The sequence below is a fragment of the Melozone crissalis genome, unplaced genomic scaffold (assembly GCF_028551555.1).
Source record: "Melozone crissalis strain CALT ecotype California unplaced genomic scaffold, PUWL_Pcris_2 ptg000096l_1, whole genome shotgun sequence".
Classification (NCBI taxonomy): Eukaryota; Metazoa; Chordata; class Aves; order Passeriformes; family Passerellidae; genus Melozone; species Melozone crissalis.
Window position 1 is genome coordinate 2,422,598 of NW_026535873.1, and position 22,891 is coordinate 2,445,488.

General features: G+C 46.1%; 1 protein-coding gene across 1 annotated transcript; it reads right to left on the reverse strand.

Moving 5' to 3' along the window:
* Positions 1-1,050: 1,050 nt before the first annotated feature.
* On the reverse strand, positions 1,051-1,989 carry LOC128947354 (olfactory receptor 14J1-like). The gene has a single exon (XM_054291606.1). The coding sequence runs from the start codon at positions 1,984-1,986 to the stop codon at positions 1,051-1,053; it is 936 nt and encodes a 311-aa protein (XP_054147581.1). The 5' UTR covers positions 1,987-1,989.
* Positions 1,990-22,891: the final 20,902 nt, after the last annotated feature.

A 22,891-nucleotide genomic window follows, 5' to 3' on the forward strand; every position in this document is an offset into this window, starting at 1 on the left:
TTCTTTTTGTGGTTGGTTTGTTTGTGGGGTTTTTGTGTTGTTGGGGGTGGGTGTTGCTTTGGTTTTTTTTGGTTGGGTTTGGGTTTTTCGCTATTGAACTGCCTTTCTTCTGATGCATAAGTTTTTCCTGCCCTTTCTTGTGGCTTGCTTGGCAGCTGCTGGCCTGGTCACTTGGTGTCCCTCCGTGCAGGGACAAATAACCTCCTGCAGGTGGGGAGAGGCCAGTGCTGGCAATGGTGGTTGCAGGGGCTGGTGTGGGACAATTGCCCTGGGGCACCTTCCCAGGCTGTACCAGAACAGAGACATAGCCCAGGCCCTGCTCTGCTGCTGCCTCAGGTCCATGCCAGGAGCTCTGGCTGTGCCAGGACACTGCTGTGAGCCCCCCCTGCACACTATCCCCCGGCCCCAGGCACTGGGCTTTGCTGTGCCAGGGCATTCCTGGAGCACATTGCTGACAGCAGCTCTGGAGGGGAGCAAAGCCTCCCTGCCCTGCCCTCAGGAGATGCCCTTTGCTGCTGGAGCTGCTGTGCTGGAGCCCAGCTGTGTCCCAGCAGTGCCCATGGCCTGGCCCTGCCTGTGGCCACAGCAGGGACACGCAGCAGGACAGTGACCAAGCTGCCAGAGCAATCGGGCCTTACAGCCACAGCAGGGCTGGCAAGGACAGGGTGGAGTTGGGCAGAGCAGATGTGGGAAGAGGTGGGGCCATTGTCCCTGGCTGTGCTGCTGTGCTGGGAGTCGCTTCCCTCCACCTCTGCTCACAGGCACTGCCCCTGCAGGGACAGTGAAGGGCTGAGGAAGAATCCTGGATAAACAGGTTGGGGCAGGCACTTGTTTTTATTTAAATGCACAGGGAACAGACCACTAGTAAGTCTCTGTTCTTCAAATAATACAGATATTAATGCAGAAATGGAAACAATATTACTACAATATTTTGCAGAAAAAACAACAGTAGTCAAAGAACTTACTGAAAAAAAAAAAGGTCAAATAGGGGAAAAGTCTGAGATTGTAAAGAGTTACATTCTAAAGGCTCTGCAACAGAAAAGAGACAGTTTAATGCTTCTGAAACCATCCAGTCATCATTTTCCTCAGGGCATCCTTGAGCTCCTGGTTCCTCAGGCTGTAGATGAGGGGGTTCAGGGCTGGAGGCACCAACGAGTACAGAATTGACACTCCCAGATCCAGGGAGGGGGAAGACATGGAGGGATGGGGCTTCAAGTAGGCAAAGGCTGCAGTGCTGAAGAACAGGGAGACCACGGCCAGGTGAGGGAGGCAGGTGGAAAAGGCTTTGTGCCGTCCCTGCTCAGAGAGGATCCTCAGCACAGCCCTGAAGATCTGCACATAGGAGAAAACAATGAACCCAAAACAGGCAAATGATAAAAAGGCACTAACAGCAAGGAGCCCAAGTTCCCTGAGGTAGGAGTATGAGCAGGAGAGTTTGAAAATCTGGGGAACATCACAGAAGAACTGGCCCAGGGCATTGCCGTGGCACAGGGGAAGGGCGAATGTATTGGCCGTGTGCAGCAGAGCATTGAGAAAGGCACTGGCCCAGGCAGCTGCTGCCATGTGGGCACAAGCTCTGCTGCCCAGGAGGGTCCCGTAGTGCAGGGGTTTGCAGATGGACACGTAGCAGTCATAGCTCATGACTGTGAGAAGGGAAACCTCTGCTGAAATGAAGAAGACAAACAGAAATAGCTGAACAGCATATCCTGAGTAGGAGATGTCCCTGGTGTCCCAGAGGGAATTGTTCATGGCTTTGGGGACAGTGGTGCAGATGGAGCCCAGGTCGCTGAGGGCCAGGTTGAGCAGGAAGAAGAACATGGGCGTGTGCAGGTGGTGGCCGCAGGCTACGGTGCTGATGATGAGGCCGTTGCCCAGGAGGGCAGCCAGGGAGATGCCCAGCAAGAGGCAGAAGTGCAGGAGCTGCAGCTGCCGCGTGTCTGCCAATGCCTGCAGGAGGAAGTGCCTGATGGAGCTGCTGTTGGACATTTGCTGCCTCAGGAAATGGTTTTCTGCTGAGGAGGAAAAGGCAGGACAGAGCTGGGCCAGATGCAGAGCAAAATCTATTACATATCTCATAGCAATTCAACATTCAGAGTCTCTCTTTTTAGGAACACTTCTCTGCATTCCCCTTTCCTGGGCCCTAGGTTTTGCACGCATTGAGAGCAGGGACTTACAAATGGGCTCCAGAGGATTCCTTAGTCCTGTCCAGTGAGAGGCAACTGAGAATGCTGGATGATCACCAATTTCATGGACTCGTCAAACACCAGAAAGCTTTTCAGTCCTGCTGTTTGCAATTTGCCATCTGAAGAACTGAGCTGAGGAAATTCCTTGTCTTTTTTCATCCAGCTGCACCTGCCACAGTTAGGAGTGGTTGTGAGTGTTTGAAATCCCTGACATTTCTAAAGCACTGCAGGTGAAACCGTGTGGGTGTGAGAGGCACAGGGATGGACTCTCAGTGCAGGGACAAGAGAGGAGCTCTGCCCTCAGGGCTGTTCTCAGCTGTCCCTTGCTGGCAGCTTGGAGCTGAAGGAGAGGCACCCAGAGGAGTTCCCCTAAGAGAAACAGGGCAGTGCTGAGGGCAGAGGGCTCTGGGGTCAGAGATGGACAGAGCCCTCACCTTCTGCCAGGGTGCCTCATGAGGATCTCAGCTCTCTCCTGCCAGGCTGGTGCACAGAGGGACCATTGCAGCTGCCCAGGTGCAGCTGCCCAGCAGCATTTCCCTGGCCCTGCCACTGAGCTGTCTCCTCCATGGGGATCCCAGGCAGCCCAGAGACAGCACAGGAGAGCTGTGCCCTTCTGGAGGGCATCCTGCAGCCCTGCAGGACACCCAGGGAATGAGCTGAACGGCCCTGAGGGCACCTGGGCACTCTGCTCCCACAGACACATCTCCACAGCAGGATCCAAAGGGTCCCTGCCTGGACGGGCACCTGCCAGCCCCAAACCCTTGCTCTGCCTCAGAAACCCAATGGTGGCAACAAGGACAGCACAGGCACCTGGAGATGGCAGAGAAATGTCACAATGCTCCTGCCAGGGGACAGCAGGGACACAGAGACTGATGGAGATCAGGGGCTTGTCCTTCCTTCCCTGGGCTCTGGCTGCTGCAGGGGCTCTGCACAGCTGAGCCCCCGTGTGATGAGGGCAGGGGCTCTGTTTAGGATGGGAAAGGAGCCCAGGGAGGAGCTGCTGGGGGAAGGTGCCTGAGCCACAGGCACAGCAGGGAGGTGCCACATCCCCCAGGCCAGCATTTGTGGCAGCAGCTCCCTGTCCCTCCCTGCCTGTGTCTCTGCTGAGTGGGGCTGTTGCTGCCAGCAGCGTCTCCCTGTGCCCAGCTCCGCTCCCTGCCAGGGCTCACAGAGCCCATCCCCACCCCGCGGCCCTGGGGCAGCTCTGCCTGTCCCTGCGGGGACCTGTCCTGTGTCTCTGAGGGGGCAGCAGGGAAGCCCCGCTCTGGAGCTTGCTCTGCTCCACACCAGGACATCCAGGAGAGCCACCCTGACAGGTCCTGTCAGTGCTGGCATTGTCAGAGACACTTCCAGGAACTCACCTGCATTGCCTTGCAGCCAGAGACTCACTGTGTCCAGGGGCTGTGCAGATTTCTCCCCTGATGGGGTCTCTCCTGTCCTCCCACCCCACCCCTTTAACCTCTTTGTCACTTGTGCTGCCTGCCCTTGCTGCCTGCAGATACTGCCCTGTCTGCCCTATGGCCACCGCCTCCGCACCAGAGGAACTGGGACAGCCCATGCAAAAGTTCATGGAAACTCTGGGATGTGCCAGCCTTAGGAGATCTGTCCAGGAATGGAAGTTTAACTTTCCTAGAGGCAGAGAATTATTCATTCAAACCCTGGGAAGATTTTTCCCCTAGCGGGAGCTCAATCACCCTCCCAGCCCAGGCTGCCTCTGCTCTCTCTGTGCCTCTGTGCTGTGCCCGGGTGGCTGCAGGCAGAGCCCCAGCCCTGCTGGGCTGGGAGAGGAACTGCTCCTGGCCAGAGCTGTCTCTCTGCAGCTCTGCTGCCCTTGCCAGGAGCTGCCTCAGGGCCAGGAGCTGCCTCTGCGCCAGGAGCCCAGCCCAGCCCAGCAGCACAGAAACTGCACAAGGACTTCTCTTGTGGGTTGGGTGCTGAGTCCCTGAACATCAGTCCCTGATAGGGAGTTGAAGAAATCACTTAAGAATTCAAAGTCAATATCCCTCTCCAAAGTTTCTTGAAGTTTTAATGAGTCTCACAGATGGACACAACTATGAAAGTGTCCCCAGGTTCCAGTTAGAGCAGAACACTGGAGGCAGTGATGACAGCTGGAGACAAACAAGGCCAAGGTGTCTCTGGTGCTGAGCAAAGCTGGATGTGTTTGAGGAATGCAAAGGGCCCAAGCCTGAGCCCCAGCCCCTGGCCAGGCAGATGCTGCCCCTCCCTCCTTGCTCAGGGTTGTTCCCAGGATGGGCACTGGCATGTGGGGATGTGCAATGGCAAGGGCAGGAGCATGGGGCGGCCCCTGCCAGGCTGCTGAGCAGGGACAAGAAGGCAATGAGGCCCCAGGCCTGCAAGGGTCACTTGTCTCCTGCTCCTTGCTCCTGGTTCCACCAGGCCTTGCTGTGTCACAATGGTCCCTTGGTTCCAAGACATTTCTCAGGGTCACAATGGTCTCCTTGGATCCACAGTATCACAATAGACCATTGGTTCAATGCGGCCCCAATGTGCCCAAATCGATTTTGGTTCCATGGGGTTCTGCTGTGTCACCATCAACCCTTTGTTCCATGAGTTTGCAAAGTGTCACAGCTGACTCCTTGGTTCTGTGAGGCCCCACTGACATCAAATCTCTGAAATATCAGAATAAGGCTCCCGACCACTAATTTGCTATTTCAGAGGGAATCATTTTTTCAGGCTTAAAGTCGAACATGGGATAACTCCTAACCTTATGTGTACATGTAATTGTACCAGGGTGTTCCTTATATAAAGACCCTAAATGTGAATTACAATTTACCCACTTCCATAAAATCCACCCCAAGTTCCCAGATTCACTCCTTGTTTTCTCTATCTCTGCACCCTTGAGCCAGATGTCTTCTTTACTTCCAACCATCCTTGCTGGGAAAGCAGCCCCTGCATGCCTTGTTCCTGTGCTGAGAGTTCACAGGCAGGGTAAACATGGAATGAACCCTTTTGGTATCAGCCCCAGGCTTTGTGTGGGCAGGCAGAGGCAGGCAGGAGGCAGAGCTGTCAGCAAAGGAAGGGGCCAGCCAGGTGGGGCAGCCGGGGAATGCCAACAGCCTGCAGGGACAGAGGCGCAGGGCAGGGACACCGTAGCACAGCCTGGGCTGCACAGGGCACAGGCATGTGCAACAGCTGCAAGACAGCCCTGCCAGAGCCAACTTGGGCAGCATTTTGGCCATGGCTGCTGGGCCTGGGCCTGAGGCAGGAGCAGGAGACAAGTGACCCTTGCAGGCCTGGGGCCTTATTGCCTCCTTGTCCCTGCTCAGCAGCCTGGCAGGGGCCGCCCCATGCTCCTGCCCTTGCCATTGCACATCCCCACATGCCAGTGCCCATCCCGGCAAGAGCCCTGAGCAAGGAGGGAGGGACAGCATCTGCCTGGCCAGGGGCTGGTGCTCAGGCCTTGGCCCTTGGCATTCCTCAAGCACATCCAGCTTTGCTCAGCACCAGAGACACCTTGGCCTTGTTTGTCCCCAGCTGTCATCACTCCCTCCAGTGTTCTGCTCTAACTGGAACCTGGGGACACTTTCTCAGTCGTGTTCCTCAGTGGGACCCATTAAAACTTCAAGAAACTTTAGAGTTTCAATTTAATTTTGAGATCTTGAGAAGTTTATTGAAGTCACTCTCAGGGACTGAGTCTGATGTAAACAACACCAAAGCCCCGTGAGAATCATTAAACTTTTCCTAGTACAGTAATGGAGAAAGATTTCAAAGAACTTGTAAAAAATAAATTTTTCTATTTTAAAGGAAGTATTTTCTTTGATTCCTCATTACAGCAGAGGTGATTGCAGCATTCTTTGATTGATATTGACCCAGGGTCTCTCCTCAGCAGCTCTGGCCTGCTCACAGAAGCTGTGCCTTGAGCTCTGACCCTGTTTGGACAACCTTGCTCCACATTGCCCAGCCCCATCCCGTCTGTCCTCACTCCCCTGGGACCTGCTGTGCTTGCAGAGCTGGCTGTACTCAGCCTAAGTGGGGTTTTGCCATTTTGGGCTTTTTTGAAGCAATCTGAAACTCCTGAGTTTCCCCACTGCAAACTGACACACTGCTCAGGTGTGTGCCAGCCCCAGGTGCCACCAAAGCCACTGCAGAGCTGCCCTGGGCCAGCTGTGAGGGGGGATGATCAGCCCAAGCTGCACTGGGCCACTGCAAGGGGCTGTGGCCATGGGCACTGCACTGACCCCACTGCTGGGTTTGGCTGCCACAGCCACCGAGAGAAATTAAACTGTCCTTGGAAACACTGGGGAGGACTGGGACATACTGGGGAACACTGGGAATGCTTTGGGAGTCACTGGGACATACTGGGAGTGACATTGGGGAGGACTGGGAAAATCTGGGGACACTGGGGTTATTGCAGAGAAGACTGGGGACACTGCGGCATCCTGTGGATGACACTGGGAGGAACCGGCAACGACTGGGAATGAACTCGGGTGTATTGGGATGGACTGGGCTGTATTGGGAGGAACAGGAGGGGGACTGGGGTTGTACTAGATTCTACTTGCGATCAACTGGGCTTTACTGAGGTTATACTGGTCTGTACTGGGAATTAACTGGGCTGTACAGGGAGGGACTGGAGGAGGCTGATTTTGCTGTTCCCGCCTCCACCACATCCCATTTGCCGAGGTTCCCGCCCATCACCAGTTGCAACCAATCAGCACCAGGGATCCAGGTCTGAGGGCGGTGCCTAGATTAACGGCATATTTTTTTGCCTACATCTCCCATCATGCCCTGCGGCCGGATACAGCCACATTGCAGCCGCGACTAAAACGCTCGTCATGCCCCGCGCTCCAAAGAACCCCGGCATCCGCCCCCATCTGTCCCATAAGTGTTCCCCAGATCCTCCAGGATTCCTCAGTGCTCCCTCTGCGCCCATTCTGGACCCCCCAAAGTGTCCCCGGAGCCCCTGAGTGCTCCCAACCCTACAGATGCCCGGTACAGCCACTTCTGGGAATTCATCTCCTCTCATACCCCGCGGCCCCAGAGCCCTTCAGAACATAGTCCCGGGCCCAAAATTCCTGCCGTGCCCCGCGCCCTAAAGAGCCCGGTTAGAGCTCCCCGAGCTCCCCCCATGGGGTCCCGAACCCTTGAAGTTCCCCCAAGGACTTCAACTCGCGGCTCGGACGCAGAAGTGTCCCCCAAGTGCCTTCTTGGAGCCCCAAACATCGTGTTCCAAAGCACTTCCGGGACTACAGCTCCCATAAGTCTCCGCGGCGCATGTAGAGCGCTATTCCAGCCGGGACTTCATCTCCCTTCATGCCCCGCGCCGGACCGAGAGCCATTGCAGCTGCGCCCAGAACTCCCGTGATGCTCCGCGGCTCTTTTAAACCGTATGATACCCGCGCCTACAACTCCCATCACCCCCCACGCCCCTTAGAGCCCCCTTCGAGCCCTCCAAGGGCCCGCCCGGACTCCGAAGGGCCCCAAATTCCCCTCCCTGACCTCCTAGGGCCGCCCTGGACCCTCAAGTGCTGTCCCTGGACCCTGAACTGTCCCTCAGAATCCCTGAGTGCCCCTCCAAGTGCCTACCCGGCTCCCCCAAGTGACCTCCAGACTGTCAAGTTCTCTCTGAATTCCCTCCCCAGACCCAAAACTGCCCCAAATGTGCCCCAGAAATGTCTCTAAGGACCCCAAAGGTCCCTCACCCCCCCCACCCCTGTATTGTAAAAAGAATTTTAGAAATATCACAAAAAGAATACAAATGTATCTAATTACCAGAAAGAGGAATAAATAAATAACTGCTAGCGCTTAATTAATTAATGAATGCGTGAAAAACGCCAATCACTAGTTTTTAAAATTTTAAACTTTTAATACCAATATAATGTGTATAAAAATAGTAATGGAATTTGAGTAATAATAATTTGGACAATTTGAAGTAGGATAATATGAGACAATAAAGAGAAAGAATTTCAGACATCCAAGTACCTTTTCTGGGCAGCACAAGCCCGAAAAAGGTTACCCGTTATCAAAGGATTGACCCTTAAAAGCAATAGCCCGTTGCATAGTCATACACTTCATACATGATGCATAAATTCCTGTCAAATACAGGATTCTGTCTGGTCATCAGAAGCTTCTTTCTTCTAATCCTTACAGCGCCTGTGTGGCAGGGAGATGTTAATTTCTTCTGATAAGAAGGCAAAAAATTCTTTTTCTCTGACAGATTTAGGTGTCCTTGGGCTGCTATCTGCTGTGAGTGCCTCATTCCTTTCTTAAAAAATCCTACTAACATAGTTCTTATTTTAACTACAAAAGGTATCTTTTAATTAAAAGACTAATTTTATTATTAAAATGATAATACAGCCCAAGTAATCAATACATATGGTAAATATCTGCGTGGAGTCATAGAATATGCACTTTTCACAAAGGGAATTGTCTTACTTAGAAACATCGAGCATTAATTTTCTTGTCTACTAAAAATGTAGCGATTTTTTCTATATAAATATAAAAGCTAGGTAATAAAATTCAATACTCTTGTTATAAATATAATTACATATAATAAATATATAAATAATAAAATATTAACACTAAATAATATGTTACAGAGTAAAAATAAAATAATACATTTCATGAACATTTTTGGATGTTTTGGGATCTCAGTCCAAGGGGGCGATGGTGAGGCTGGGGGTGCGGACCAGGTTGTCCAAACAGGCTCAGCATGAAGGGGCTCATTCTTCTCCATGCCCAGACCTCCTAAGGAGACATTCAGCATCAAGATCACTTGGGGAACGCTTCCGTCACCTCTTCAATGAACTGAACAATAATAAAATGCACCCTTGATTAAAAAAACAATCAGGAAGTGCATTTTGGAATCTCCCTCCTGAAGAGAAGTCCAAACTGACCCCAATCCCTGCACAAGCCCTGGAGACTCAAAGACAATGGAAGGGAGACAAAGACTTCCTGAGGCCTTTCTGTATTTTCATCAGCCCCACGCTGGATTTGGGACTGGCTCCAGGAGCCTCAGGCACGCAGAGAAGGATGGAGAAGCTGCTCAAGGAGTCAGCAGCAAAACTGCAAGTGCCTTGGAGCATGGCTGGGCCCCAGGGAGGGCAGGGAGTGCCCAAGGCTGCCCAGGGCCTGGCGAGAGCAGATCCTTTAGGGCAGGATTGCAGGGAGCCCAAGGCTGTGAGCAGGGAACTGCAATGCTGAGCACGGCCTGGCTTGGCTGCAGGAAGCAGAAAGGCCAAGCCCTGAGCCCAGCCTGGGCCAGCAGGGCCTGTCCCTCACGGCTGCCTCGGGGCTCTTGGTGGGCCAGGGGGATGTGAGGGGCAGCAAGGACAAATGGCATCAACCTGCAGCCCCTGCCACCTGTGATAAATAGGGCCAGGAGACCAGCTCCTTTAAAGGGCCTTTATTAAAGTCAGCTCTGGGTGGGGAACCCGAGGGGTGGTGCACACCGCCACTGCTCCCACTGGACGGCGCTGAGGAGGAGGAGTGCAGCTTTGTCTTTCGGCACAGCTGGGGCTTCCGTCCTCACGAGAGTCCTTAGGAAGGTGATGTTGGCTCGTAGTCCAGGGGTATCTTTCAAGCTGGGTACTATCAAAATTATGGTGACAGGACGGAATCCAGCTCTGGTCTAGAGTGGGTGACTTAGTGTGGTTCTGGTGGGTTAAAGTCAAAGTTTATGCGCTGGTTTGTTGTTTTGAGAGGGTTCATATAGTTCCCACAGCCTCTCATTTGAATTCAGTCCGGGTGCAAGTCCTCCTGGGAGCAGGGGAGCAGGGGAAGTGGTTCCCCACGGGAATGGATACAAATCCCGGGTAAGAGGGAAAGGGGTACAAATACAGCCTATGACGGGGAGAGATACAAATACAAGGTAAAATAATAACATCTAACAGCGGCAACTAAAGGCAAGTCTTAGAATTCTAACATTCAGTGTTTCACAACAGACAGACATGGGGTACACATAGAGAGTATGACGAGGAGATATACAAATAGAGGGTAAAATAGCAACATTTATCAACGGCAACTAAAGGCAAGTCCTAGAACTCTAACATTCAATGTTTAACAACAGACCAAACACTTCAAATTAAGACCTTATCAACTTCATTAACATCAACTACCAATTACTACACTGAAAAAGAGCTGTCATCTCCACGATTTTCATTCCTCACAGTATCCCCCCTCTTTCTTTTTAATTGAGTTTAAGCACACATCAATATGTAATTTCTGTTTCGTGGATATAAAACTTCCTTAACTTCTGATACTGGTCATAAACACTTTTAGCTGTTTTATGTTCTTCTTCTTGACTTTCAATCATCATTATTTTGGTTTTGGCTTGAGCAGTTGTTTCTGAAAACTGTGTACTAGCCTGAATTGTACATGATATAAACTTAATTAAACATGGGAGTAGGCAAGGTAAAACTATTAAACTTATTAATGCTGCCACTACTATAAAGATTACTTTCTTCCACCATTTCCCTTTAAAAGACCAAAAATCATCCCACCAACTGGTGCCTATTAGGGGAGTCCACTCCTGATTTCCCACATATTCTATTTTTCGTATTTCTGTTGAGATGTTTCTTATTACCTCACTTCTATCATCGATTTTCAGGCAGCACTCCGATGAATTAAATTTTACACATATCCCTCTTTCATCGGCTACTAAGTAATCAACGGCAAGTCAAATTTGGTAGATGACAATTCTAGTTTGGGCCAATTGGTAATTAATATGGTCAAGGACAAGTGATGTTCTGTTGGGCACTACTTCTAGTACTGCCTGGAGTCGAATGAGCATGTAAATTGGAGTATGATATCCCCAGGATCCATCCTGGGCCCAAGTTGCAGATCCATATGTGTTAATTGTCTCTTCTGCTGTCCAGATTTTTCCCTTCCAGGTTTGTTTTCCCCCCAGGTCAATTATATTTTCTTTTTCCAGTTAGTCTTTCTCAAATTGTCATACAATGGAACCCCTAAACTTGACCTTGATTCCTTTGGCAATAGAAAGAAAGCAGGTTTGATGACACCTATAGTGCAGCTTCCCATCCAGTCTCCTGGAAGAGTAGTGTAGGCTGTGTTGCCACAAATCCAAAATAGATGATCGGGGGCTTTCCAAAAGATGTCTCGGACTTCCCAAGGGTATTCTCAATATCTACATATTTGTCTTATTCCCCAAAAGGGGTTTACCCTTTTTTCTGCACATTTGTGCAAGCTATAGCCTTCAGGATAAATGCACGCCTTTTCCTTTTTCCCAGTGGACCATTATTGATTTGGCTCTTGGGGAATCCATCTAGCATTTAAGTCTTCAATCTTTAGATACCTCTTGCATGCCATCTTTCCCACTGGGGTATTTTATCTCTTCCCTGCCCTTATTATGCATTCTTCCCCAATTACTTTAGATTTTAAGTCCCATTGTTCTTTCCTTCTTTGTCCTAAAATGTGAGGTTTCTGTCCTGATTGTTCCCACCTTAGAACTTCTAATGGTCCTAAACTAATTCCCTCCCATGGCCAAATTTCTGTCATTTTAGTACTCCCACAGACCCAGCAGTTGGTTAGATTTAGTTCCTTACAAATTCTTTCAACTAGGTCTAGGAATAGGTTCTTTCCTAAGGGCATTTCTATTTCATCCTTTTTGGTGGTTACTGTTAATTGTCTTTCTTTTTTTGGATCTTTCAGTCCTTCCTGATTACTTTCATGCTCAAAACAAAACCAAGTTTTTCCTACAGGGCATTCTCCAAGCAAGTGTTGCCTAAATGAGGCAGTGCTTCTTGCAATCCAATAGGCTTTCCCGTCCTCTTGACAGGTAAATAACTGGGAGTAGTTAAAAAATAAGGATTTACATTGGTGTGAAGCCTTATCAGTGACCCAAGGTTCTCCCCATCGTGTAGGGGGTGATAGTACATGGGTTTTCCTTACTCCCTATACTTTCCATAAACAGGAATAACACCAGTCCTCCCAAGAGTCCAGTATGAACCATTGCCATGATCTCACCCGGCCTTGCCTCTTAGGATTGGGGAACTTTCTCCCTTCTCTTTCCTACCACTTTCTATCATTTTAATAGCTCCCGAGAAATGTTCTGTAGGAGAGTAGGTTTGAAACCCCTGGGGCTTTCCTTGGAGAAAAATAGATTATTAGAACTCTATTGGTGATATAACCTTTTGAACTTAACTATCATACTAACATTTAATTCTTATAACTCTTCAGCTTGTAACCTTGAATAGTTTAAAAGAGATGGAGGAACCAATTCTCTACATTCATGATAATATATGAAATCTTTACACCAAACAGTTAACAAACCGTTCACTCTAATCTCTAATCCAACAATATCATAATATACTCCAAAACAAACGAAGTCTCCAACACAAACTAAAAATTCTACATTCAAAAGTCAACAACAATAACAATAAATAATAATGACTTGAATAAAAAGTATAACAATTTTAATATATTAGTCTCTTGTACTTTTATCAGTCTTTCTAAGCAGCCTTTGGTCTTTTCCTAAAGGTAACTTTGAGATTGTCCGAGTTCGGGATTGCAACCCACGTGGAAGCGTCTGTAGCTGGTACTGTTGGATCCAGTCTGCTGTTTGGGGGGGGTGGTACCGGTCCTTTGACTGGAGTGATGTGAGTCCAGCCTCTTTGTCGTGTCCTTCCTGCAGTGTGCGTCATGAGTAATACCTGGAAGGATCCATCAAATTTTGGAGTTAATGGCATATTGCTCCATGACTTCATTAGTACCCAATCTCCCGGACTTATTTGGTGCACATCTCTATCAAGGGGGGAAGTTTGGGGAAGATATCCTCTTTTTCTCAGACTCTCTAGGGTCTTTCCAATGGTTTCTATTTACTTTCAGGTAGCTGTTTCCCCTTCTAAATAGTCCCCACTACTATGTGGAGTCATTAAAAATGAGAGTCCAAACATCATTTCATAGGGCGGAACCCCAATATCTGATCAGGGTCCTGTCCTGATCCTTAAAAGGGCAAGGGGTAGACATTTGAGCCAGTTCATCTACATTTCTGCAAATAATTTTGTTAATATATTTGTGAGGGTTTTATTCATTCTTTCTACCCTCCCAGAGCTCTGGGGATGCCATGGGGTATGTAATCTCCGTTTTATTCCTAAAGTCTCAATTATTTTATATAATACTTGTGCGATAAAGTGTGGTCCCCTATCTGAATCAATATTGTTCACCAACCCGTATCGGGGATTGATGTTAGAATTCCAAGATAATCTCGGCTACTATTACCGCTTTTCCAGACTCTTTTCTAGTTGGAAAGGCTTCTACCCAATGAGTAAGGTGGTCAACTATTACCAATAGGTGTTTGCAACTCTGTACAGGGGGCATTTCAGTAAAGTCTATTTGAATGTTTTGGAATGGTCTTTGGGCGAATTCTCTTCCCCCTCGTATGGTCCTCCTCATCACTTTTTGATTTAGTTTTTGGCAAATTAAGCAGCCCTCAGTTACTGCTTTTGCTAACTCATGTATTCCGATAGATAAGTTTTCTCTTTAAATAGTGATCACATAACCCTTGGACTCCCCCAATGGGTTAATTCCTGTATCTCTGTTAACATTTTCTGGGCTAGGGCTTTATTTAAAAATGTACGCCCATCTGGTGTCAACCACTCCCCTTGGTTCCCCCGATGCATTTATAATTCTTTTATTGCTTTTAATTCTTTCTCACTGAATACTAGTTTTCCTTTCCTTTCTTTACCTAACACTTTGTTTAACCTGAGTAATTTCACTGGCTCCTCTGGGTTTAACGCTGCCTCCTTAGCCACTTGGTCAGCTAACTGATTCCCTTTTTCCTCGATGGTATCCCCTTTCTGATGTCCCTTAACATGTACCACTGCAATCTCTGCAAGTTTAGGTAGAGATTCTAATATTGATCTTATCAGTTCAGTGTGCACTAAGTTTTTTCCTTTGGAGTTCAGATACCCACGTTCCTCCCAAATCTTTCCAAATGTATGAAAGATTCCAAAGGCATACCGTGAGTCAGTGTAAATTGTCCCTTGGCCCCCTTCCAATAAGTCAAGTCCCCTCTTTAAGGCATAGATTTCACAACACTGAGCTGACCAATTAGAAGGCAGTTTGCCCTTCTCAGTAAATCTCATGCCTTCCTTTTCGTCGTTTCAATTATTGCATATCCAGACATCCTTTTTCCCTCAACTACTCTCGAAGACCCATCAGTAAATAATTTTATTCCATAAGGTAGTGGTATCTTTTCTAGATCTTCTCTAAATTTTGTCTGAAAGTTCACTAGTTCCAACTAGTTATGCTCTAGTTCTAATAATGACTCTCCTGAGAGAAACTGCACTGGATTTAGTGTTTTAGAGGTTACCAGCTCTAGGTTATCAGCATCTATTAAGATTATTTCATACTTTCATACTCTGGACTCAGTAAGCCACTTCTGGGCTCTTTGGCCTTAAAATTGTTTTTAGATCATGTGGTGTATGGATTCTTATTTTACATCGCAGGGTCTGTTTCTGAGTCTCTTCAATTAAGGTGGTTGCTGCAGCAACTGCTTGAATACAGGTGGGCCACCTCCTAGCTACTGGGTCTAGCAGTTTGGAGATGTAAGCTATTGGTTTCTTACACCCTCCCCACTCTTGGGCTACCACCCCATATGCAATTCCTTTTTCGGTATTTACAAATAGGTCACATTCTTTTTCCAGATTGGGCAAACTTAGGACAGGTGCTGAGGTTTGTTTATCTTTCAAATTATTTCGTTTTTTGTCATCCTCATTTCTCCATTCTATTGGGTCAGCATTTACTAATTTGTCATATAAAAATTTTACACTTTGGGTATATTGGTCTAACCATAACTTACAGTACCGAAATAAGCCTAATAGTTTTCTGACATCTCTCTTAGTTTTTGGTGCTGGTATGGATAGTATGCCTGAAATTCTTTCAGGACTTAATTTCTTATATCCTTTCCCAATTATGTGTCCCAGATAAGTAACTTCCGCTTCCACAAATGGCAATTTATTCTGAGATACTTTTAAACCCTTTGCTCTTAGGAAATTTAAAAGGCGTATACTTGTTACCCTGACATTATTCTGTTCCTCTCCAGATACTAATAAGTCATCTACATATTGTAGAATTTGTACTTTACTCTCCGGGGTGAATTGTTCTAAAAGCTATTCTAAGGCCTGCCCGGAGAGATCTGGGGACTCAGTAAATCCTTGGGGTAGGCACGTCCACCTTAATTGTTGTTTCCTCCTCTTCTCTGGATGTTCCCACTCAAACACGAATCAATCCCTACATTCCTCAGCAAGAGGACATGCCCAAAATGCATCTTTTAAATCTATAATAGTAATCGAGGCATGCTCCCTTGGGATCTGACTGAAGAGGGTGTAGGGATTTGGGACCACTGGATGCCTGGTTATAGTTCTCTTATTTTTTTTCCTAAAGTCTTGAACCAATTGGTATTTTCCATCTGCCTTCTTGATTGCTAAAATAGGGGTGTTGTGGGGAGACATACACGGCTCCAGGACACCTTCCTCTAATAGCTGCTCAATCACAGGGGTCAGTCCCTTTTTTCCCTCAATAGACCTTGGGTATTGCTTTACTTGAACGGGAGGAATTCCTTTTTGCATTTCAATTCTTATTGGTGGGATGTCTAGATAGCCCCTCTTTCCTTCTCCTGCCCAAACCTCTGGGTTTATTTGCTCTGTATCTCCTGATGTCAATTTCATGATCTGGACTATCATTCTCCCATCCTTTGGGATAATCCCCACTCCTAATGAGACTTGTAGGTCCCTTTGTAGTAAATTACTTTCTAGATTAGGTAAATAGATCAAGTCAGCCACACACTGCCTTCCATTTCCTTTAATTTCTATGTTTTCAGCTATGGAGGCTCTAAATGGTTTTCCCTCTGCTCCCATCACCTCACAGACCTTTCTCCCAGTCGTCGCTCCTGTGGGTAATTCCATTATACTTGATCTATCTGCTCCGGTATCAACTAAAAATTCGAATTCCTCACTTTGGGGACCAACTTCAAAGTTTACCAGAGGCTCTTCTTGATGGTACATTGTGTCCCCTAGCATGTAAAGCCCCTGACACCCCTTGTTGTCATGCCTCAGGAGTCTCTCAAGAGCTTCTTGTTCTTTTACCATTGTCTCATCCAAAGAGAGTTTATTGCAATCCCTTCTTATGTGTCCTATCTCTCCACAACAATAACATTTCCTGTCACTCAGTGGTGCCCCTGGTCTCTTGTTTGTATCCACCCATGGAGGTAGTATAGGTTTATCTTTGGGTGTTTCAAAGGAGGACTTTTGTCCATTTTCACTGATTCTCAATGGTTGTCCCTGCTGATCTCTGGTTACCCCTAGACTTTCCCTGGCTACATCTACAATGATTCTAGCTTTAGCTTTAGTTTTCTCTTCTTCTCTCCTTAAATATATCCTTAAAGCTTCGTTTAACAGTTCATTTATTCCCTTCTCCTGCCAGTCATCCATTTTCTCTAACTTTCTCCCTATGTCCAGCCATGATTTTGTAACAAATTGCACTTTTAGAAGTACTTAGCCTTAAGAGCTATCAGGATCTCTATTGGAATATAATTGGAAGTTCCTCTTTAATCTGTTAAGCCAAGTAGCTGGGGTTTCATCCTTTTCTTGCATGTTATCAAAAGCTAGTTTTGTGTTATTACTTCAGGGAACTGATTTCTTTATTCCTCTAACCATCAGGGACCTATACTCTTCCATGTTCCTTCTATCTTTCTCTTCATTAGGGTCCCACTCAGGGTCCTGTAAGGGTAATTTTTGGTCGCTGGGCTCTCCTGAATGATTTTCTCACTCCCAGATCTGCATTCCTGCAGCCCTAATCATCCTCACTTCTTCAGCGCTGAACAAAGTTTTAAAAAAGAAGTTCAGCTCCCCCCAGGTGTAAATGTTGGGGCCTAGAAATTGGTCTTCTTGGTTCGATATACCTACCAGATCCTCCACTAAGTTCCCTAACTCCTTTTCAAAGCCTCGAATTTCAGTGGCTGTTAATGGGGCATCCACAAACCCAAGTCCCCCACGTATCCCACTCAAGGGGAATTCTCTAAGAGGAAAAAGCTTCTCCACTTTAGATGTTTTAGATCTTGTGTTACAGTAAGGTCCCTCCGTGAGGTTACTCCTGTGGGAAGAAACAGGAGGAGTGGGGCTAGTTGACTTATACTAACTGGGTTAGAGATGGAGGTGCTCACCTCCCAGTTAGGAGGGAGTAATGGTATAGCAGTAGGTAAGGGGAAAGAGACTGAACCTGTAGGAAGGGACATGGAGGTGGGGCTGGAGAGACAGTTGAAGAGGCTGAGGGGGAGACTGGAGAAATACCTGGATTAGAGGTAAGTGGGACATGAGTGTTTGGAGCAGGTAAGAGAGTTGAGGTTAGGGTAGGAGTAATAACCATAGGAGTGTTAATCGGAGGTGGTAATGGGATTGGAGCGGCTGCTGATTCTGGGGATGGAGAGGCCAGAGGTAAAATTGGGGGATCTGGGAGAAGAGCGTGGGGCCTTGCCAGGTAAATAGGAGGGAATGGAGGAGGAGGTAAGTAATCAAGGGGGTCCCACTTAACACTAACCTCTTCTCTCCCCTCATTATTTTCCTTCCGTTTTTGTAGTTTACAGATTTTTATAACATTGCCAGTTGTATCCCTCTGCCAACATGCAGCATATGTTAACTGCTCAAGATTGGGACTTTCTTGGGTTTTCGGGTGTTGGTTTAATTGGGAACACATCCATGGATCTCTTGTCCCATACCATGGCCACTCCCCCTGCAGGTTTAACTTAGGCCAGACTTCCATACAATAGTGAATCGTTTTCATATTGTCTAAGCCTTTCGTTGCCTCCTGAATTTTGGGAATTCTGCCCATACCTGCCCCAAAGACCAAAAGAGATGTTAGAAAATTATTAGGTTTGTTTGAGTATTGCAGATTATGGCTTGATCAGTATTAAATCACTAAAAGTGTTAAATTTCCATATGACAAATTGATAGACTCAGAGCCTGTAACCTGGACATCAAATGACGAGGAACAGCTTCAGAATCTGAAAACTAAATTGTCCTCTGCCTCTCTACTGAGCCTTCCAGACCTTTAAAAGATCTTTGACCTATTTTTAAATGTGGAAGAGGGGATAGCTTGCGGAGTCCTTACACAGGACTGGGGAGAATGCAGGAAGCTGGTCACATCTCTCTCCAAGTTACCAAATCCAGTAGCCAGAGGGTGGCCAGCCTGTGTGCAAGTGAGAGATGCAACAGCCACCCCAATAGAAGACACACAGAAACTAACCTGAAAGGGGAAGATCCGGGTTCATACCCCACACAATGTGAAAGATGTTTTAAGTCACAAGGCCCCTCAGTGGCTAACCGACGCCCAAATACTAAAGTATGAAGTCGTCCTAATAAGTACCAAGGGCCTCCAATTAGTCTCTTCAAAATGTTTTAATTCAGCCCAGTTCCTCACGGGAGAGCCGTTAACAGACCTGGAACATGATTGTTTAGAAATTATTGAAATGCAGACTAAAGTGAGAGAAGATTTAGAAGATGGGCCCCTCCCATATAGGAGAATTTTATTTACAGATGGATCATCATGAATGGTAGCCAGTAAACAGGTCTCAAGGTGTGCAACCATAGATGGGCAGAACATGTAATTTGAGGAAAGCTACCCTCAAATTGGTCTGCCCAGTGTTGTGAAATCTCTGCCCTGAAGAGAAGTCTAGATTTACTAGAAAAAGATAAAGGAACAATCAATATCGACTCCTGGTGCGCATTTGGGATTGCCCATACATTCGAAAAATATGGGAAGAACAGGGGTACCTTAACTCTTAAGGCAAAAATATAATACATGAAGACCTAAGAAAATTAGTACTAGAGTCACTAAGGAAACCAATAGAGATAGCCAAAGTTCACATAAAAGGACATCAAAAAGGGGACGCCCTTGAAATAAAGGGAAACCAATTAGCTGATCAAGTAGTGAAAGAAGTAGCTTTGCAACAGGAAAGTCCAGTTAAAATTCTTAAGATAGAGAGAACACCTAGTAGAGAAGGAAAAGAGGAAAGACCCATCTTTGATGAGAAAGAATTAAGGGAGTTAGAAAAGATGAGAGGACAGCAAAAAGAAAATGGAGAATGGTGGACCCCTGATGGGCAGCAAATTTTAAATAAAGCTCTAGCCCGAATGGTGATGACGGAGTTACACGAGTTGACCCACTGGGGAATACAAGGCTTATGTGACCACTTTCCAAGGGATCATATGTGCATGGGAGTACGTAACATAGCAAAGGCAGTTACCAAGGGATGTTTAACTTGCCAACAAATTAATCAGAAAGTAATGAGAAGAGTACTATCTGATCTGGGGGAAGAGAGTTGGCCTTGTGGCCATTCCAAAGTGTGCAGGTAGACTTCACAGAAATGCCCCCTGTCCAGGGACACAGACATTTATTAGTGACCATGGATCACCACATCCATTGGGTAGAGGCGTTCCCAACAAAAGCAGAGACAGCCCAAGCAGCCACAAAAGCAATTCTAGAAAACATCATTCCCCAATATTGGTTAATAAATAATATAGATTCTGACCAAGGTCCGCATTTTACTGCCCAAATCTTAGAACAAGCTGTTGAAGCCCTGGGAATAAAATGGAGGTTGCACAGCCCATTGGCATCCCCAGATCTCCAGAGGAGTAGAAAGAATGAATAAAACCATCAAAAACACATTAACTACATTAGTTACAGCAACCCAGATGAATTGGCTTAAATGTCTACCCTTAGCACTGTTACAAATTAGAACAAGGCCTTGATCAGGTATAAGAGTCTCACCTTATGAAATGATGTTTGGACTCCCCTTCTTGACAACACCGTATAGCATTGGAATTTATCCAGAGGGAGAGATAGCAACCCAATAGTATCTAAAGGCTATAGGAAGTATGTTAGAAGATCTCAGGAAAAAAGGCTATCTCCCTCAAACCTCTCCCTTAGACACTAAGGGACATAACATCAATCCAGGGGACTGGGTGTTAGTTAAATCATGGAACTCTGCACGTTTAACCTCTAAGTTTGAAGGCCCTTTTCAGGTCCTACTCACCACCAATACAGCCATATGACCCAAGAGAAGGGGTGGACACATATAACCCAGATTAAAGGACCTGGACCACCTCCCACTGAGGAGTCAAAACCAACCACATCTCCTACTAAGTCTTCTAATGAATGGATTGTGACTAATCACTCAGACGATCTAAAGGTAACCCTCCAAAGTAGACCTAAAGACTATTGGAGACTGTCTATAGTCAAAAACATGTTAAGAACTCTTTAAATAATCAAAACTTGTTAAGAACTGTTAAAAATTGCAGTTAATGTTATTTATATTTTTCTTTTGAGTTTGAAATTAGATATTTTCCTTTTGCATTTATTATTAGTTAGTGCTTATTAATGGATGTACAGTTTTTAGTTTGTGTTGGAGCCTTTGTTTGTTTCGGCGTATATTGTGATTTTTGTAGGATTAGGCATAAGAGTAAATACCTCGTTATTTGTTTGGAGTATTTTTTCTATCATTTTGGATACCCAAAATTCTTAAAGTCATCTGACCATTGAGTTCAAGGCTTTTAGGTGCATGTTTTGGTGTTAAAAAGTTAAAATACACCAGTTAACTCCAATCTTACCGTACAAAGCAATCTCCTATAAAACATCCATCAGGGCAAAAATAAATTAGTAAAGAAAAGTCAAATGTGTTGACACTGAGAGAATAAAAACTCTGCACTAAAACCAATGAGCTCTTCTGTAGCAGAAAAGCATAAGCAGGAGGCAAGGCTGGGTGAGTCTACAGTCTGCCTAAAAACAGCCACTCCAATCACTGGGTGCAGCTCAGTAGTTGTAGAGTTTAGGGGAATGCCTCATATCAGTCTCCTGGGAATGCTCTTACTGATCTTACTTGTTAACAACACGCTGGGAAGTCAGAAGAGCCCATGTGCTAAATGTTACTACCCCCTTTACAAAGGGAAAGAAAGCAGATCTTTAATACGAGTACATACAAATTTAAACTTAAACTGTGCCAACCTCTCTCTTTTAGCAACCTGCCAAGGGCAAGGGAAGACTTACTGGATTTCACAAAATATAGCCACTTATCAGCAATGACTGCCTGGGGAGTGTCCTATAGGAGATGCTTGTCTTTGCTTTGAACATAAGTCCAATCAAAAAGGCACAGCAGACTTAATAAAAGAGAAAGAAGTAACAACATCAGTAAATGAGAAAGAAGACCTAGAAACATCTCGTGGGAAAAACTTGTTCATAGATTTAGTGGAAAAGATCAGTAAAGAGTTGAATGTAACTAATTGCTGGATCTGTGGAAATACACAAATGGCCAAAGTCTGGCCTTGGGAAAGGATCAGCTTAAGACCAATAGATATGTTCAAATGGACACAAACGAGACAAAAAGTACCAACTATTGGACAAAGAGGAAAAGAATGGTGGCAATTAACGTCTAAAATAATTGGAGATGAATAATGTATATCTAGGAAAAGGAAAATGTATAAAACCCCGGTAGGGGAAATGTCCTGTAAAAGATATTTAAAAGTAAAACATCCATTAGCTAGACAGATCCCTAGAAAGCCCAATAAATACTGGTCCATTGGGAAGAAAGAAATGGGGTGTATCTACCAAGAAGGAGATAAATTCCATGAGTGTACTGGAAAAGGAATAAACCCATTCTGGGGAGTGAGAGAAATATCCAAGGACTGGGAATTTCCAATGGCTATCAGTGATCCTTCTCAGAAAGCTCCAGAAAACCTGGTTTGGATATGTGGGAATGTGGCTTACACTGAATTACCCGGGGAGTGGAGCAGCACTTGCACTATCAGAATTATTAAACCGTCATTTTTCTTACTCCCAAAAGAGTCTGGATCGAACCAAGGGGTCCCAGTATATGATGATTTGAACAGATCTAGCTGACCAAAAAGAAACTTAATTGAAATTGGAGGAACCCAGACACGGAAAAACACAGTATGGACCCCCCAGGAAATAATTTGCACTTTTGGACCGGCGACCTGGGCTCAAGATGGGTCCTGGGTACACCAGACCCCAATTTATACGAGGTTAAATTGGATTCTGAGATTACAAGCAGCACTCGAGATGGTATCAAACTGAGCCTCTCTAGCTTTAGACCACATAAACGACCAACTATCCCAGACTAGAGCTGTGGTGTATCAAATCAGACTAGCAGTAGATTATTTACTAGACCATGAAGGAAGCACATGCGGAAAATTTAACGCCTCTGAGTGCTGCTTAGAAATTGATGACTGCAATGAAGTCATTAGAAATATCTCAAAGGAAATCTGGAAGTTAGTCTATGTTGGAACACAGGAGTGGACCCCTACATTCGATACCAGCTGGTGGGAAAATTTCTGGTCACTAAAAGGAAACTGGTGGGAAAAAACCAGCCTTTTTCATCTTATGTGAAATTGCTATTTTAATCCTCCTACCTTGCATGCTCCCCTGTATAATCCGAGTTGTAACATCTGCTGTACAAGCAAGTGTAATGATACCAAAAGAGCTTAATAAGAAAGAAGTAAAAGTATTCATGATAATGAATGATAAAGAATGTGAAGATGCCAAGCAAGTTTCAAACCAATATTAAAAATTGTAAGAAAATTGTACTTTCAAGAAGAAGTAATTGCTAATTGATGCAGGCTTGAGCCCAATTGAACAATTAGAGGGGAAAATTGCAGAGAATTGATTGTTAAAGGAGTTGATATAAAGTTCATTGTTAAAGGAGTTAATATAAAGTTCCAATG

Bases quoted from the DNA above. Each gene is read 5' to 3' on its own strand.
- LOC128947354 (XM_054291606.1), bottom strand. From the start codon at position 1,986: ATGTCCAACAGCAGCTCCATCAGGCACTTCCTCCTGCAGGCATTGGCA.